We start from the raw sequence: 18991 nt of genomic DNA on the forward strand, positions 1-18991 counted from the left end.
CTAGCAGACAATTTAGATTCTTTAGTTCTAATTTTATTTTGTTTTGTTTTTGAGACAGAGTCTTGCTCTGTTGCCCAGGCTGGAATGCAGTGGCGTGATCTCCACTCACTGCAGCCTCTGCTTCCTGGTTTCAAATGATTTTTGTGCCTCAGCCTCCTGAGTAACTGGGATTACAGGCATGCGCCATCATGCCCAGCCAATTTTTTTGTAATTTTAGTAGAGACAGGGTTTTGCCATGTTGTCCAGGCTGGTCTCCATCTCCTGGTCTCAAGTGATCCGCCCACTTCAGCCTCCCATAGTGCTGGGATTACAAGGGCAAGCCACCGCATCTGGCTCTAATTTTGTTTTTACCTTTGTTTTTATATTAGTTTTGGTATTCCTCTGTATTGACTTTATTCTCCAAATGAAAATGTATTCTTTCTTCTTTTATTCCATCCCTTCCCTCCTGCCCTTTTTTCTCCCCTTTTCTCTCCTGTCCACAAGTCTTCCATCCCGTGGAGTGCTCCTACTGCCGATGTGAGAGTATGATGGGTTTCCGGTACCGATGCCAGCAGTGCCACAACTATCAGCTCTGTCAGAATTGCTTTTGGCGTGGCCATGCCGGTGGCCCTCACAGCAACCAGCACCAGATGAAGGAGCATTCCTCTTGGGTAACTGCTTTGTGTTTCATCTGTGTCCTTGACTGTTAATCTGTTTGATCAGTAACGGCACCTGGGCCAGTTTCCTCATGGATGTCTACCAAATAAGGATGTGGTGTAGTAAAATCTTAACACTAACATTTATGCCAGGATTGCAAAAATGTGTTTCCTCACTTGATTTTAAAAGCAGAATTTTTAAAAATTCCAGGAAACAAAGATAGTACATTTGAAATGGTCTCTTTTATTCAGTAAAATGGAATGTTGTAATGCTCTCTTTCCAAAGTGAAAAGTGAGTTTCTTCTTATTTTAAAACTGTACGGGCCGGGCGCGGTGGCTCACGCCTGTAATCCCAGCACTTTGGGAGGCTGAGGCGGGCGGATCACGAGGTCAGAAGATCGAGACCATCCTGGCTGACACAGCGAAACCCCGTCTCTACTAAAGATACAAAAAAAAAGAATTTAGCTGGGTGTGGTGGTGGGTGCCTGTAGTCCCGGCAAGTTGGGAGGCTGAGGCAGGAGAATGGCATGAACCCGGGAGGTGGAGCTTGCAGTGGGCCGAGATTGCGCCACTGCACTCCAACCTGGGCAACAGAGCGAGACTCTGTCTCAAAAAAAAAACTGTACAAGGGGAATCCCCCCCCCCATGCTTATTCTTTTCAGCTGTAAGTAAGACGTAAAGTTCTTCTTGCAAGCAAAATTTCCTCACATTTATAGGGTTTAAATGTTGCCAGGAAAGTTGCAGAAAATAAAGGAGTTAAGTATTTATGCCTGTAAAGTTGGAAAAAAACATTGTATTTTACAACCATTGCCACGTTGGTGTCTTTACCTTCAAAAGTAGTTTTTAAAATAATAATATCTTGGCAGAAGTCAATATCTGATTTTTCCGTGGTTCTTATAAATTTTATGTAACATGGTTATCATCAATTATTTTCCTTCCTTTCTCTCAATTTATTTCCAGAGTCTTAAAAATGCCATATTTTCCTTCCAAAAAGTTGCTACAGCCTTTGTTTTAAAATCTTTCCTCTAGTTTTTGTTTGTTGGTTGGTTGCTTTGCTAAACAGTAGAAAAACATGTAAGGTCGGAAGTATAATTCAGAATCTAGGTTCTTTAGCCTGGTTATCCTATTGGCCTTAAAGTATTAGAAAGCTTTAATAACCAGTTTTTATTTTCCCTTTGGTTGTCTTAAAACTCAACCAAGAAAAAGCATATAAACTCACATCAGGAATTAAAGAAAAAACAAAACGAACTTCAACCCACATGTACACTTAACTCTAGTTCCTTCATCTCTGAAAATCTGTTAAAGATCCTTTTTTTTTTTTCCTGGATAGGTTTCTGTTATAATTAATGATAAAATTTTGTTAAACTGAATATCCTGTCCTGAGTCTTATTGTGTTGTGAATTCCATTTTTTTTGGTGGTGGTTGTTGTTAAAGGGCCACTTTTAAAATCCAAAAAAAGAAAAAAAAAACACAGTAGTTTCTTTTCTTTTTCATTGAATAAAGAAAATTTACAGATTTTCAAATTGTTTCTTTTTGCTTTCTTAAAGTACAAGTACTTCACTGTGTTAATTGTTAATGTTTTTTCCACTGGTTTTGTGTGTGTGTGTGTGTGTATGTGTGTAGAGTCTAACTCTTTACACTGGGATAGTTTTTGCTGTTTTACCTTTCATGATGACTGAGTTTGCTGGTATATTTCTACTGAAAATTCTCATTCTGGATGTTGGGGCTAGGAGAATGGGGAACTTCTTATTCTGCCTGGTTTGAACTTCCTCATTTGGCTAACCTATAACCCTTTTAAAAATGGGGGTTTTGTATTTGTTTAGAGACAAGTGACTGATACTGCTTTATGATTTGCATGTTTTCATCTACTCTTGAATTTTTTCATTGAGTTACAAGATACATACTGAAAAGTATACAAATCACAAATGAATTCTTACATTTCTGTTTGACCCTCACAGCACTCTTGTGAACTAGATCTTATTTGCATGTGTTATTCTTATTTCAGCTTGTTTTATAAATTCCTTTATTTTTGTTAAAGAGAATTAAATTTTTTAAAAAATAAGTATTGTTATCCTGCATAATTCTGAAGCTAGTGTGATAAACTATCAGTTCTGAATTTTGATGGATGTATGCCTTGCGTATGGTAGATGCATGCTCGTAAGGCCTTTTAGCAGTATGCGTAGGTGTCTGTGTGTAACTTGTTTTCAAAGTTAAGATTCTGTACGTGCAGAGCTCTTGCTCTTTGAGGAAGATGTGGTTGAATTTTGAGGCTGAATAAAGAGGTTTCCAGCTAACAAAAAGATGTGCTATGAATTTAATAGTAATTTCGTTGAGATTGTCGGCTCTGTTTATAACTAATATTTTGAACAAATGTTTCTGTATGCTCACACATGAGTTTAAGTGTGTGTTTAACCAGCTAATATATGAATTTTCATTGTAGATGTGATATATGAGTTTTAAGTAGTACCTGGAAGTTTGATTTTTCCAAAAATTTCTGTTGAATGTTTTATCTCAGTAATTATGCAGTATAATTCATTCTTTTACTCCTTGGCCCATTTTGTTTGCCTTTATTACAAAGAAAATGCCGTATGGTACCATATCTGAGATTCATCCTGTCTTTCATTCAGAATTTATTTTTCATTCAGAATTTATTTTACTGTGTGCCAGGTCCTGTAAGAGGTATTTGGGATACATCTGTGAACAAACCAGACAAAGACTCCTGCCCTGTGGAGCTTAAGTTTTAATGAGTGTGAAAGAGACTGCTGGAGCTTGTCAGCATTACTTTTTTCCTATTCTTGTTGGCACATGTCTAGATTACACTTTTCAGCCTTTGTGTAGCTAAGTGGAACCATGTGAGTAGTTCTTGCCAGTGGAATGCGAACAGAATGATAGGTGTCTTTCCAGAAGAAGACAGTTAATATATAGCAGGGTGCCTTCTCTACCCTCTCTGATATCTTGGTGGAAAGAATGTCATTAGGACTCAGCGGAGGGTGAAACCATTAAGCGAAAGGTAACCTGGGTCCTTGAATGATGGGTGGAGAAGAATATCCAGCAACCCACTTGACTGTGATGGAGGCATGTTAAGAACTTTGTGTTAAGTCGCTGAAGTTTTAGTACTAGAAGTAGAGTTCTGTTAAAATAAAATCTTAAAATGTGTGGCATTGTCTTAGCAGTCACGTGGCACACTTGATGAGGAAACTGACATTGGAGAGGGAAAGTCAGAAACCCATGTTATATAGTGGTAACCAGTTTGGTAAATGTGTCATCTGTGATCATTTGGAAGGCATGCCTCACACCAACCTGGCTCTAGGTCAAGTGTTGGAAAAGATCAGAATGTGAGACTGTTAATGGTAAGGTGACATAGGATAGAGATGAGCTTAGAAATAATTGGCTAGTGCACAAGCGGTAAGTGAAAGGGAACAGAGAAAGCTCTGACTCTTGGGGCAGTGAAAGGAAAAACAGACTGCTTCCAGACCCTAGAGAGAAAGCGTTAAGAGTTGAGAAAGGCTATAAGCCACAAAGTCCTAGTAGACCTTCTCAGTTGAAAAAGGTGACCCAGTCCTGTGGCAAAGATCAGATAAAGGGTATGGTCTCTTTTTCTTGGCTGCTTATCAGAATCCCCTTGGTTCTGCCTGCAGAGATTCTGATTTATTGGTCTGAGGTACATGAAACCCTGGATATAAACAGTTTTTAAAAGTTCCCTAAGTGGGCCGGGCATGGTGGCTCACTCCTGTAATCTCAGCACTTTGGGAGGCCAAGGCGGGCAGATATCTGAGGTCAGGAGTTCGAGACCAGCCTGGCCAACATGGTAAAACCCTGTCTCTACTAAAAATACAAAAAATTAGCTGGGTGTGGTGGCGGGTGCCTGTAATCCCAGCTACTTGGAGGCTGAGGCAGGAGAATCACTTGAACCTGGGAGGCAGAGGTTGAGGTTGCAGTGAGCTGAGATTGTACCATTGCACTCCAGCCTGGGCAAAAAGAGTGAAACTCCATCTCAAAAAAAAAAAAAAAGTTCCCCAAGTGATTCTATCATACAGCCAAAGCCAGAAGCAACTGACCTTGTTCATATGGCTGCCAGGTGGCTTCTGTTAGTTGAAAGCAAGCGGCAAAGAACTACATTAGTCTTAGGAAAGAACTTTTTGTGTGTGGTTACTGGCACATGGAATCAACTGGAAACAAATAGATCAAAGGCCTACTAAGTTTCTGAGGGAATTACATTGACAAAGAAATTATGAGCCTGAACTGAACAAGCCCTTAAATATTTGAGCTATAAAACTACTATAAAAAAAAACAAAAACAAAAAAACCTCTGAGAACTTGCTCTGGCAGGGTAAGTTGATGGGTTGTGAAGGTTGTGCAGCCCCTCTGGAGGGTATGCCAGAGCCCACCTGGTCCAGAAGGATATTGGATAAGGAAGAAACTCCTGCTCCGGCTCCACCATTGTATATTGGGAGCAGGAAGGGAAGGTGCAGATAGTTTTTTTTTTTTTTTTTGGCGATGGAGTCTTGCTCTGTCGCCCAGGCTGGAGTGCAGTGGCGTGATCTCGGCTCACTGCAAGCTCCGCCTCCTGGGTTCACGCCATTCTCCTGCCTCAGCCTCCTGAGTTGCTAGGACTACAGGTGCCCACCACCACGCCTGGCTAATTTTTTGTATTTTTAGTAGAGACAGGGTTTCACCACGTTAGCTAGGATGGTCTCGATCTCCTGACCTCGTGATCCGCCTGCCTCGGCCTCCCAGAGTGCTGGGATTACAGGCGTGAGCCACCGCGCCCGGCCTGGTGCAGATAGTTTGCCTTTTTAGTTCATAGATTGCATCTTAAGGAGTTCTGCATGATCCTTATGAAGAAGACTATGCCATATCCGGAGATCCTGGATGCACCAACTGAATTGGACTGCACGTGTTCTGCCTGGGCATGTGTGGCGTGGTGGGAGGAGGCAGGGGTGCTCTGTGCATAAGAAAAGGGAACAAAAAGGTACCTGGTGATTGAAGTTTCACTAATATCCACGGTTTCCTTTGCTTAAATTCCACTGGAGAGAACTAGTCATACAGTCCCATCTGGCCACAAGGAGGGTATGTTTTATGTTATATATATATCACTTCTCAGCCAAGGCAAGTGTGCCTCTATCTTTACCCCCCACTGCCGATATACATTGACCAAATAGAATGATCCCCAAAGGAACTGGCTGAGGCAGAAGTCCTCAGATGGAGGAGGCTGGGCACCTGTATGGATGGAGCACAGCCCTTCTGCCAACCTGCATGGGACTCTAACATGAGCAGATTAGCAAGTGGAATCAGGAACGTAGGGCTGGGGAGATTGGAGGTTGAATATGGAAGTCATATAGGCCTTGTTGAGAAAATGAGATTTGAGCACGCTTAGAAGTTTACCAGCAGAGATCTGGGGAAGAGAAGAGGTAGTGTTCAGGGTAGGGGTACACCTGTAAATCCAGGGAAAGAAGCCAGCATGGCCAGAATGCAATGAGCAGGGGAGGATTGTAGGAGACAAGGTGAAAACATTAATGTGGGCCCATTGACTATTGTAAGGACTTTTACTCTGAGTGAAATGAGGAGTCTTTATAGGGTTTTGAATAGAAGAATAACATGATATGATTTATATTTTTAAATGGTCAGTCTAGATGCCATGTAAAGAGGAGACAGTAAAAAAGAGAGGAGCAGAGAGACCATTTAGGAGAAATTCTTATGATAATTAAAACAAGATATGGTCGGACAGTAGTAGAGGTTGTAAAAAGGATTGAATTACGATATGTTGTATAAATCAGCCTAATGGGTTGGATGTGGCTTGTGAGAGCGGAGGAGTCAAGGAAAAGTCTAAGATTTTGTCCTGAGCGTAGAAGGATGGAATTGCCGTAGACTGAGGTGAGGAAGGCTGTGGATGGAGAGCGTTTAGATGTTAGGATCAAGGATGAACCTTGATTCACCATTTGTTCTGGACATGTTGAACTTAAGTTGCTTATGAGATATCCGTCCATATGGAGTTGTTGAGGTCATTGTATGTGATGAGTCTAGAGTTTAAGAGAGAAGAAGTCTGAGCTAGAAGTATAAATCTGGGCATCAATGGTGTATATTTAAAATAGCCATAAGACTGGATGATACCACTTATATCATGAAGAGAATGAGTGAAGATAGAGCAGGAAAAAGAGGAGTAAGAACTGACTCCTGAAGCTCTTCAATATGAGGACATCTGGGAGAAGAGGAAGATCCTGCCTCCAGTGAGGTGGGATGAAAGCCAGGAGAGTGTGTGTTCTGGAAAACAAGTGAAGAATGTGTTTTGAGGAGGAGGAAGTGATCAACTGTGTCAAATGCTGCCGACAGTCAAGTAAGGAATAAGAACTGATCCTTTGTCTAACAATGTGGAGATTGTCTGGAGAACAGTTTCTGTGGAGTGGTGGGGACAAAAACCCGATTAAAATAGGTTTAAGAGGGAAAGAAGGTTTAAGAAAGATGGAGGCAGTTAGGATAGCTAAGTCTCCTAATGAATAAATGAATATGTTTCTGACCCATTTTTTCTTTTTTTTTTTTTTTTTTTTTTTTTTTTTTTTGGAGACAGGAAACCACTCTGTTGCCCATCTGGAGTGCAGTGGCGTGATCATGGATCACTACAGCCTTGACCTCCTGGGCTCAAGCAGTCCTCCCACCTCAGCCTTCTGAGTAGCTGGGACTACAGTCATGTGCCACCATTCCCAGATAACTTTTGTAGAGACGGTGTTTTGCCAGTTTTGCCCAGACTGGTCTCAAACTCCTGAGCTGAGCTCAAGCGATCTGCCCACCTCCACCTTCCCTGTGCTGGGATTACAGGCATAAGCCATGGAGCCCAGCCCTCCAACACCATTTCATTTTTTTTTTTTTTGAGATGGAGTCTTGCTCTGTTGCCTAGGCTGGAGTGCAGGGGCACGATCTCAGCTCACTGCAACCTCCCCCTCCCAGGTTCAAGTGATTCTCCTGCCTCAGCCTCTTGAGTAGCTGGGATTACAGGCACCCACCACCACAGTCGGCTGATTTTTGTATTTTTAGTAGAGACAGGGTTTCACCATGTTGGCCAGGCTGGTCTCGAACTCCTGACCTCAGGTGATTTGCCCACCTCGGCCTTCCAAAGTGCTGGGATTACAGTCGTGAGCTACCACGCCCAGCCACCATTTCTAATAGTAGTTCCTATTGGAATTTTAGAAGACCCATTAATTGCACTTCACTTTTCCTCCCCACAAGATGACAGCCAGGAGTTAGGCAAATGGCAGTCTGTTTGAGAAAGTGGTTTTAATTGTGGGGAAACTGTGGACTTGCCAGTAGCCCCCGAATCAAATATACCCCCACCCAACTGCTGGCATTTCCAGCAGGGAGCAGATCCTGAACATTTATGGATCTGGGTGGAGAGGAGAATGCGTGCTCTCTGTGGAGTGTGCAGATCCAAAGAAAAAAGGGAGAGGAAGGGGTTGATCTAGGCATGTTCATTTCCTTCTTTAAAACCAACCAGTCTGATTAGGAGAGGAGTGAGTGAGGGTTAGAGTCCCTCTACCCAGAAATAAGAGAGTGGACAGTAACTAAATATTAATTTTTGTATTCAAACATGCAAGGTTATATCAGTCTTCTTCTTTGAGACACTTGATAAATATTTGAGTAACCTTGCCTTCAGCACTGTGGTGTTCCAGTGACTCTTGCTGCATAATAAGCCACCCTAAAAGTTAGTGACATTAAACACCAATCATTTGATTACACCTGCAGATTTGGATGGGGTGGAAAGTTGGCTTTTCTCTGCTCCATGCCGTCTGGGGCCTTCGCTGGGGTGATTGAAATATCAGGGTTGGGGGATGTGGCTTGAGTGACCGGAGGGTTCTTCCCTCCCATGTCTGACTGCCCTGGGATGGGGAAGGCCGGGATCTGCTGGAACAGACACTGGGGCCACCTATGTGTGGTCTCTTAATGTGGCTTGTGCTTGTGGCCGCTGTGTCTTAAGAGACAGAATCCCTAGAGGAGGCATCCAGACAGCAGTTGTCCAGGAGAGCAGGGCTGAGGCACAGGCTTTCACCCCTGGCTGTGGGAGGTGTGCAGCCTCACTTCCGCTGTGTTCTGCCTTATGTGAGGAGTCACTGAGGCCAGCCCAGAATGAAGGGGAGGAGAACTGGACTCCACTCATGGTGCCGGTGATGGTCATGGGAAGGTCACATTGCAAAGGAGCCTGTGTGATGGAGACATTGTCGCAGTGATCCTCTACCCAGTATCTGTTTGGAAATTATAGTCTGTCCCACATAGGATAAAGCCTTGTAATCAGAACAAGGGTTCCCATATAAGTGGTTAATTTAGCCATAGTGATTATTATGTTTTCCTACTAAATTATACTTTTTAAAGGAAGACTTTATTAAAACAGCTAACTATAATATTTACTAGGATTTTTATTGCCATATTTAAATAGGTTAGTTTTTTTAAGTAAAGTATTTTGGATATATAACTGTGTGGGTTTTTTAAAAATCACTATTAAATCATCTTTAACCTTAACCTTCCTTTTCCTTGATCTGGGCATACGTGCTTTTCTGATTCATTTTAAACCAAACTCCCTCCATGCCTGTGTACTTCCTTCCCTCCCTCCCACGCTCGTATTGTGTGGTAAAATATATGTAATATAACATTTACCATCTTAACCATTTTTAAGAGTACAGTTCAGTGGCATGAAGGACATTCACATTGTTGTGCAGCCATCACCAGCATCCATCTGCAGACCTTTTTCATTTTTCCCAACTGAAACTCTTCAACCTTTTTTTTTTTTTTTTTTTTGAGACTGAGTCTCCCTGTGTCACCAGGCTGGAGTGCAGTGGCGTGATCTCGGCTCACTTCAACCTCCACTTCCCGGGTTCAAGTGATTCTCCTGCCTCAGCCTCCCAAGAAGCTGGGACTACAGGCGCATACCACCATGCCAGCTAATTTTTGTGTTTTTAGTAGAGACAAGGTTTCACCATGTTGGCCAGGATGGTCTTGATCTCTTGACCTCGTGATCCGCCTGCCTTGTCCTCCCAAAGTGCTGGGATTACAGGCGTGAGCCACCGCGCCTGGCCTTCAGCCTTTCTTGATATGCAAGGAAGGCTCACAGCAAACATGCCTCCTTCTCTGCCTTCCATTCAGATCTCTGCTTCCTTGGTTTCACTTTACCAAGATAGATCTGACTGATTCCCATCAAGTTACTCCTTGGCAGGAAGTCTCTCACTCTGTATGTCCATTTATACAAAATACGCCTGTACCACAGATAAAGTAGAGGGCCTTCATGGAGGGTAGTTACGTAACTGACTGGTTGATAGTATGGAAATTTCACCTTTCTTCCCAGCAGATGGCAGAGTCCACCTCTGAACAAAGTTACTTATTGTGTTCTTCAAAATCTTCTATAAATGAGGAAGTATTTTGGATTTCTTTAACAATCTCTGTTAAATAAATATTGCTTTACTTAAAAAATGTTAATAGACGGCTTATATATGTGCAGCATAGTTGTTTGGGCATTAGTGATAGCAAAAGTAAGCCATTTAGGGAGTCAGAGCAAATTTTCTTGTGACAGACCTGGATCAATTGAGATTGTTGACTTATCTTGGTCAGAAGCGGTGTTCAATTTCCATATGACTAGTGTCCCTCTCCTCACACCTCTTGAATTATGAAAGATAATATGTATTCATGGGAAAAAGGTGTGCTTACTGAGCATGCTCCTGTCCAGTTTTAAATAGCCACGTGTCATAATTAAACAATTACTTTGTGCAAAGTACAAAACTACACAGAAATTTTTTTTAACTTATAAGACAATATCCCCACTTGTGGCAAGCAAGAGCTAAGACATACACATGAAGAAATTAAAAACAAAATATACAAAATCAAGTCCTTTAACCCAGTGGCCAACTCTTCTCAAAGAAACTGCTGAGGCTGGGTCTGCCATGCCCCCTGCCTCTGCTTTTATCACTAAGTGTCCTCGTTTAAGCTGTCTGGCCTCTTGTCTTGGGTGACACGAGCATTTTATCATAGTCTGTACTTCCTGCTCCAGCCCAGCTTTCTCATAAGTCAGTCCTCCACAGCTCAGCTCCCTTTAGCACCGCTGGTACTTGGCCAGAAGCTGCTCTCACTTTCAACTGCTTCTCTGCACATTTCTTTCATCCCCTGCCTCCATTGAAATTTGGCTGTCCTGGAAGAACTCCACTTCCCTGCAACCCTTTCAGGTGGTTATTTATTCTCTCACATCCCATGCATATTTAGGGGTTGACATTTTTATTTGGGTGATCATATAATTTATCATCAAAACCAGACCCACTTGAGAGTGAAAGGAGGCACTATTATGCAGGGACAACATGCATAAACTGTGATTATCTTGGACAAACCAGGACTTGTGCTCACTGTTTTAGCTTTCTGTTTTTGCATAAAAGATTACTACCAATTTAGCTGCTTAAAATAGTGGAAACTTATTGTCTCCGTTTTTGTAAGTCAGAAGTCCAGGCTCTCTGCTGCAGGTGTCGCTGAGCTGAAATGAGAGTGGCAGCTGAGGCTGTAGTTATCACCTAGGGCTTAGAGGGCCTCCTGCTAGCTCCCTGTTGGCAGAATTTATTTAGTTGCAGCTGTGGTGCTGAGGTTCCCATTTTCCTGCTGGCAGCCAGCTGAGGATGAGTCTCAGCTCCCAGAGGCTGCCTACAGTTTCTTTTCACGTGGCCCCCATAGATAGTTTGCAACACGAACATTTGCTGTCTTCTAGGCCAGCTAGAATGCATCTCTCTGATTTCCTTTCCTGCAACCAGCCAGAGAACTACAGCTTTTAAGGGGCTCACATGATTAGACCAGGCCCACCCAGTGTAATCTCCCTTTTGCCTTATAACATAATGTAATCAAAGGAATGATAGCGTATCATATTTATAGGTTCCACCCACACTCAAAGGGGAAGAGATCATACAAGGACAGGGTTCACTGAAGGTAAACAGAATTCTGCCTACACTAGTCACCCTGATTATTTTTCTACCTTTTTTCCAATTTGCTACTTCTAGACTATTACATCTTGAATCTCTTAGTTTTTTTTAAAAAAGTAATATTAGCAAACCAAATTTGGAAGAACATACAAAGGATTATACAGCATGAGCAAGTGAGAATTACCCCCTGAAATGCAAAAGTTGGTTTGCATGCAAAAATCAATATAATATACTGCGTTAACAGACTAAAGGATAAAAAATAATATCATCTCAATAAATATGAAAAAGGAATTTTACAAAACCCAACACTCTTTCACGATTTAAAAAAATGCAATAAACTGGGAATAGAAGAGAACTTTCTCAACCTGAAAAAGGACATCTATGAAAAACCCACAGTGTCCAGTCAGAGTGGCTCACGCCTTTAATCCCTTCGAGAGACTCAGGAGGGAGAATCACTTGAAGCCAGGAATTCGAGACCAGCCTGAGCAACGTAGTGAGACCCTATCTCTACCAAAATAATAATAATAACAATAATGAAAAAAATTAGCTGGGCTTGGTGGTATATACTTTGTAGTCCTACCCACTCAGGAGGCTGAGGTGGGAGGATCACTTGAGCCTGGGAGGTTGAGGCTGCAGTAAGTTATGATTGCATCACTGGCACTCCAGCCTGAGTGACAGAGTGAGACCCTGTCTCAAGAAAGAAAAACCCACAGTTAACATCATACTTAATAGTGAAAGACTGAAAGCTTTCCCCCTAAAACCAGGAAAAAGACAAGGATATCCAGTCCTGCCATTTTTATTCAACATTGTACTGGAGGTCCTAGCCAGGGTACTTAGGCAAGAAAGCAAGCAAAATGCATCCATATTGAAAAGGAAGTAGTAAAACTACCTCTCTTCACAGATGACATGATCTTGTATATAAAAAATCCTAACTAATACATACAAAAAACCACTATAGATAATAAATTTACCAAGTTTATAAGATACAAAATCAATACAAAAATAGTAGGTTTGTGCAAAAGTAATTGTGGTTTCCCCGTTACTTTTAATGGCAAAAACCGCAATTACTTTTGTACCAACCTATTACAAAAAATGCAAAAATTAGTTATATTTCTCTATATTAACAATGAACAATCTGAAAATGAAATTAAGAAAACAGTTTTATTCACAGTAGCATCGAAAAGAACAAAATAGGATTACATTTAATCAAAGAAGTACTAAACTTGTGCACTAAAAAGTACAAAACATGGCTGAAAGAAATAGGCTGAGAGTGGTGGCTCATGCCCATAATCCCAGCACTTTGGGAGGCTCAGGTGGGTGGGTCACTTGAAGTCAGGAGTTTAAAACCAGCCTGGCCAAGATGGTGAAACCCCATCTCTATTAAAAATACAAAAAAAAAAGAAAAGAAAAAAGCTGGGTGTGGTGGCGCGTGCCTGTAGTCCCAGCTACTTGGGAGGCTGAGGCAGGAGAACTGCTTGAACCTGGAAGGTGGAGGTTGCAGTTAGCCAGGATTGCACCACTGCGCTCCATCCTGGGTGACAGAGAGAGACTCTGTCTCAAAATTAAAAAAAAACAAAAAAAAAAGAAGAAATTAAGACTTAAGGAAATAGACATGCTGTGTTCATGGGTTAGAAGACTTAACATTTAAAATGACAATACTCCCCAATTCATCTACAGATTCAGTGCAGTCTCTGAAAATCTCAACTGCTTTTCTGCATAACCCTATAAACTGATCCTAAAATTCATATAGAAATACAAGAGACCCAAAATGGTCAAAGCAGTCTTCAAAAAGAGAAGCAAATTTGGAGGCCGAGGCAGGTGGATCATAAGGTCAAGAGATCGAGACCATCCTGGCTAACACGGTGAAACCCCGTCTCTACTAAAAATACAAAAAATTAGCCAGGCATGGTGGCGGGCACCTTTAGTTCCAGCTACTCAGGAGGCTGAGGTAGGAGAATGGCGTGAACCCGGGAGGTGGAGCTTGCAGTGAGCTGAGATCGCGCCACTGCACTCCAGCCTGCAGCCTGGGCGACAGAGTGAGACTCTGTCTCAAAAAAAAAAAAAGAAAAAAAAAAAAGAATAGCAAATTTGGAAGACTCACACTTCCTGATTTTAAGACTTACTTCAAAGCAATAGTAATCAAGACTGTGATACTGGCATGAAAATAGAATTGAGACTCCAGAAATAAACCCTTATATTTGTTGTTGTCGATTTTTCAATGAGGGTGATGACCATCCAATGGAGGAAAGAATAGTCTTTTCAAACTATGGTGCTGAGACAACAACTGGATATTCACAGGCAAAAGAATGAATTTGGATCCCTGCCTTATACCATATAAAACATGAATTCAAAATGGATTATAGACCCCTTAATGTAAGAGCTACAACTATAAAACTCTTAGAAGAAGAGATTAGATGTAAGTCTTTATGACCTTGAGTTAGTGCCTTCTTCAATGTAACACCAAAAGCTCAAGCAACAAAAGAAAAATAAATTGGACTTCAACAAAATTAAAGACTTTGGTGCTTCAAAGGGTGCCATCAGGAAAGTAAAAAGATAACTCACTGAGTAGAAAATATTTACAAATCATGTATCTGACTGATAAGGGACTTGTATCCAGAATTATAAAGAACTCTTAAAACTCAGCAACAACAAAAACAAAACCCCAACTAACCCAGTTTTAAAATGGGTAAAGGGAAAAATAGAATGGTCGTTAGCAGTTGGGAGGAGAAAATGGGAAATTATTGTTTCATCAGTATAGTTTCAGATTTGCACGATGAAAAAGTTCTGGCAACATAAACATACTTAACACTACTACTGTACTATACACTTAAAAATGGTTAAGGTGGTAAGTTTTATGTTGTATGTTTTTACCACAATAAAATATGTAGATTAGGCCAGGCGTGGTGGCTCATGCCTGTAATCCCAGCACTTTAGGAGGCTGAGGCGAATGGATTGCTTGACTCTAGGAGTTTGAGACCAGCCTGGCCAACATGGTGAAACCCCATCTCTACACAAAATACAAAAATTAGCCAGGTGTGATGGTGGGTGCCTGTAATCCCAGCTACTCTGGAGGCTGCAGGAGGATCACTTGAGCCCAGGAGGCGGAGGTTGCAGTGAGCTGAGACTGTGCCACTGCACTGCAGCATGGGTGACAGAGTGAGACTCCATCTCAAAAAAAAAAAAAAAGAGTAAATTGGGGGAAAAATGGGGAAAGGATCTGAATGGATGTTTCTCCAAAGAAGATATACCAATGGTTGATATGCACATGAAAAGATGCTTAACATAATCATGAGGGAAACACGAATCAAAAACACAGTGAGGTGCTATTTCATACCCAGTAGGACAGCTAAATAAAAAAGACTGACTATAACAGTATTGACAAGGATGTAGAAAAATCAGAACCCTTATACTTTGTTAGTGGGAATATAAAATGTGTAGCCATATTGGAAAACAGTTTAACAGTTTCTTAGAATGTTAAACATGGACTTACCATGTGATCCAACAATTCTGCTCCTAGGTATACACCCTTGAGAACTGAAAATACATGTCTCCACAAAAACTTGCATGTGAATGGTCATAGCAACATTATTCAAAAGAGCTAAAAAGTGGAAATAACCCAAAATGTCTATCAACTGGTGACTGGACAAAGTGTAGTTTACCAATACAATGGAGTACTATTAGGTTAGCAAAAGAAATGAGGTACTGATACACACTAAAACATAGGTGAACACTGAAAACACGCTAAGTGAAAAAGACAAAATGTCACATGTTGTGTTACTCCATTTACAGGATATGTACAGAATAGGCAAATGCATAGAGACAGAATGAAATATACAGAATAGGCAAATGAACAGAACATACATTAGTAGTTGCCGGGGGCTGGGGAGAGGGATGAATGGGAAGTGGCTGCTGAGTATTGGGTTTCTTTTTTAGAGTGATGAAAATGTGCTGAAATTAGATATTAGTTATGGTTGTACAACTCTTTGAATATAATAAAAACCACTGAATTTTAAAGTGGGTGAATTTTATGGCATATGAATGGCATCTCAATGTATTTGTTTTTTGCATTACTATAAAGGAATACCTGAGACTGGGTAATTTATAAAGAAAACAGGTTTAATTGGCTCACGGTTCTGCAGGCTGTACAAGCATGGCACCAGTGTCAGCATCTGGTGAGGGCCTCAGGAAGTTTACAATCATGGCAGAAGGCATAGCAGAAGCACACAGATCACAGGACGAGAGCAGGGGCAAGAGGGGGAGAGGAGGAGGTGCCAGCTCCTTTAAACAGCCAGCTCTCCTGTGGACTGAGAACTCACTCATCACCAAGGGAATGGTGCTAAACCTTTCTTGAGGGATCCGTCCCCATAATCCAGTCACTTCCCACCACGCCCCATCTCTAACACTGGGAATCACATTTCAACATGAGATTTGGAGGGGACCCACATCCAAACCATATCACTCAATAAAGCTATTATTTTGTATTTTAAATTGGATGGCTAGGGAAAGCCTTTTTGAGGTAGCGACATTTAAACTGGCATTGGAATGACTAACTTGAGGTTGGTAGTTGTGAATTCAGCATCATACCAGTCAGCATAGCTGTGTATTTTACTCCCACCACACATTGTGTGGGTGAAGGCAGAGAGTGGATAGGGTTGGGTTTTGATAGAAAAGTATGACAAAGGAAGAGAAGTGGCAAGGAGGGGGTTTGAGTGTGTGCAAAGAAAATATAATATCAAATGTAGGCATGGAGCTTGGTTCAAGAGAGAAATTAGGCCGTGAGGGAGACAAGATAAAGATGGTAGGCTCAAGGTAGTATAGGTTCAGTAGGTTGAAGTATTGTTCGAGGCAGACTACTAGAAGGAATGTGCTAGAAAGACAGAAGTTGGTGAGAGTAGGTGCTTGAAACTGAGATTTCAGGTAATGTATAGTAACTGGCAATAAAATGTTGTAGGTAGGAGGTGACTAGAAATGGCGGCCAACATAGTGTGGGAGAACAGTTGTTGAAGAAGAGGAGTTCAGAGAGGACATATGTATTAACAGATATATTAGCTTCCTATGGATGCCATAACAAATTACCACCAACCTGGGGTCCTAAACCAACAGAAATTTGTCCTCTCACAGTGCTGGACACAAGTTTGAAATCGAAGTGTCAGCAGAGCCACACACTCTCTGCAGGCTCTAGGAAAGTATCTCTTTGTATTAGGATTCTCCAGAAAAACAGATTCAATAGGGTAGGCACGCGCATGTCTGTGAGATTTATTATAAGGAATCAGCTCATGCAGTTATGGAGGATGACAAGTCCCAAGATCTGCGGAGTGAGTTGGCAAGTTGGAGACCCAGGAGAACTGATAATATAGGTCCAATCCTGGTCTGAAGGCCTGATAACCAGGAGAACCAATGAGAGGTAGTTCCAGCAGGCTGCAGACCTAGGAAGAATTGATTTTTCAGTTTGGGTCCAAAGGCAGACAGTTTGAAGACAAGAGGACTTCTTTCTTATTCAGGGCTGGGTCAGCCTTTTTGTTGTATTCAGGCCTTCAAATGATTGGGTGAGGCTCATCCGCACTAGGGAAGGCCATCTCTTTTATACCGTCTACCAATATAGATGTTAATCTCATCCAAAACACCCTAAAAGGAACACCCAGAAGAGCATTTGACCAAATATCTGAGCTTCTCATAGTCCAGTCAAATTGACACATAAAATTTATTTTATTTTATTATTTCTTTGAGACGGACTCTCACTTTGTCACCCAGGCTGGAGTGCAGAGGCATGATCTCAGCTCACTGCAACCTCCCAGGTTCAAGCTATTCTCCTGCCTCAGCCTCCCGAGTAGCTGGGATTACAGGCATGTGCCAACATGCCCAGCTAATTTTTGTATTTTTAGTAGAGATGCGGTTTCGCCATGTTGGCCAGGCTGGTCTCGAACTCCTGGCCTCAGGTGATCCACCCGCCTTGGCCTCTCAAAGTGCTGGGATTACAGGCGTGAGCCACCCACCGCGCCCAGCCCCTTGACACATACATTTAACATCACACCGTTCTTTCCCTCTTCCAGCTTCTAGCGGCAGTTGGCGTTCTTTGACTTGTGGCTATGTCACTTCAATCTCTGCCTCCTTGGTCACATGCCTCATTCTCGTCTATCTCTTCTCCTCTGTGTATCTGTCTTATATGGAAATACATTTGATTGCATTTTGGGCCCAACCAGGTAATCCAGGATAACTGCTTCCTCTCCCATCTAGATTCTTAAGTTAATTTTGTCATAGAAGGTAATATTCAGTCTTCTGCCATATAAGGTAATGCAGGTTCCAGAGATTAGGATGTGGGAATATCTTTTGGCGGGCCGTCATTCATCCCACTATGATCAGTGCATTGGAAAGATCAACGTAAATGTTGAAATCAACAAGAATTATGACAGTAGTAATGTTGGACTCCACTAAGGAGGGACAGTTTGGGTTTTAGTCTGATGATATGACATTCAAAATTGGAGTTTTAAGGAAAAGGGAAAATGATCTGGAGAGTGGCAGTGTGGTTCTAGGAGGACTTCTCCTCCACCTGGAGGTCTAGCTGTTTGAGGGGTGTGAGAAAGAAAGCAGCTGCCACTTGAAATGGCTGCAGGGAAGCCGAGCTTTCAAGGAATGCCAGGTTTCCTCCTAGAGCCATGCGTGAAAGCAACATTCAGAGAAGAGGTTGATGCGTAAGCCTCGGACGGAGGAGGGATTTTGCCAGTGGTGGACCATGAAGACAAGGAGAAGGTTTTGAGGGTTGAGGATTAGGGTCACGTGAGGGGATTTACTGAGCCTCACAGGAATAAAAATCCAGGTGAGAGTCTTGGATTTCTTATTTTAAAAAAGTATAACCTGATATAAAGGTCGTGCTGGAATTAACCCCAGATAGGCAGATCATGGCGCTGTGGCAGTGTGTTAGTTGAGAGGGTTTTGGTTGCCAGGAACATGCATGGCTCTGGGTTCATCTTTTTACTCTTGTTGATGGTGTTATAGAGGCCCGGGGAGAAGTGCTCTGAAACTCTCCCAGTCAACAGCTGACTTAGAGCTAAAGTGACTGCTTCATTAACCAAAGGCCTCCCTTTGAAATTCTGGACTTTCTAGAGCCCTCCAAGGGTTAGGGGGAATAGTCTGGGATATTCTGACAGCCTTTATCCACATTTTCAGTAGGTTGCTTGGGATGTTTAAATATTGCTCCTTTCAATCATCTGAACATTGCCCAGTTCTACTGTGTTGTTTGCCTGCAGGATTTATTCATAAAACCACTTACAGCTGCAAAAATGCTAAGTTTAAAACGAACATTCAAAATGGACCCAGCTGTTTAAAAAGATGGATGCGATCAAATAAAGAATTGGTGTGTAGTTTATGAAACAATAAGGCATTTTTTCAACTGTAGCCTGATTATTCTTAGAGAGATGACAAGGAGGTT

At 41.9% G+C, this 18991-nt stretch overlaps 1 protein-coding gene across 26 annotated transcripts in view; it reads left to right on the top strand.

Moving 5' to 3' along the window:
• Window positions 1-18991, top strand: part of DTNB (dystrobrevin beta) — a 306511-nt gene that overhangs the window by 102175 nt on the left and 185345 nt on the right. For all 26 annotated transcript variants that reach the window (XR_010117241.1, XR_010117242.1, XR_010117243.1 and 23 more), the window contains one exon: window positions 484-650. Coding sequence is in view for 21 of the 26 variants with exons in the window: in XM_055253828.2 (XP_055109803.2) it covers window positions 484-650 (167 nt within the window). In the remaining 5 variants the exon portion in view is untranslated. The remainder of the gene's footprint in view (window positions 1-483; window positions 651-18991) is intronic.

This window comes from Symphalangus syndactylus, chromosome 18, assembly GCF_028878055.3.
Source record: "Symphalangus syndactylus isolate Jambi chromosome 18, NHGRI_mSymSyn1-v2.1_pri, whole genome shotgun sequence".
Classification (NCBI taxonomy): Eukaryota; Metazoa; Chordata; class Mammalia; order Primates; family Hylobatidae; genus Symphalangus; species Symphalangus syndactylus.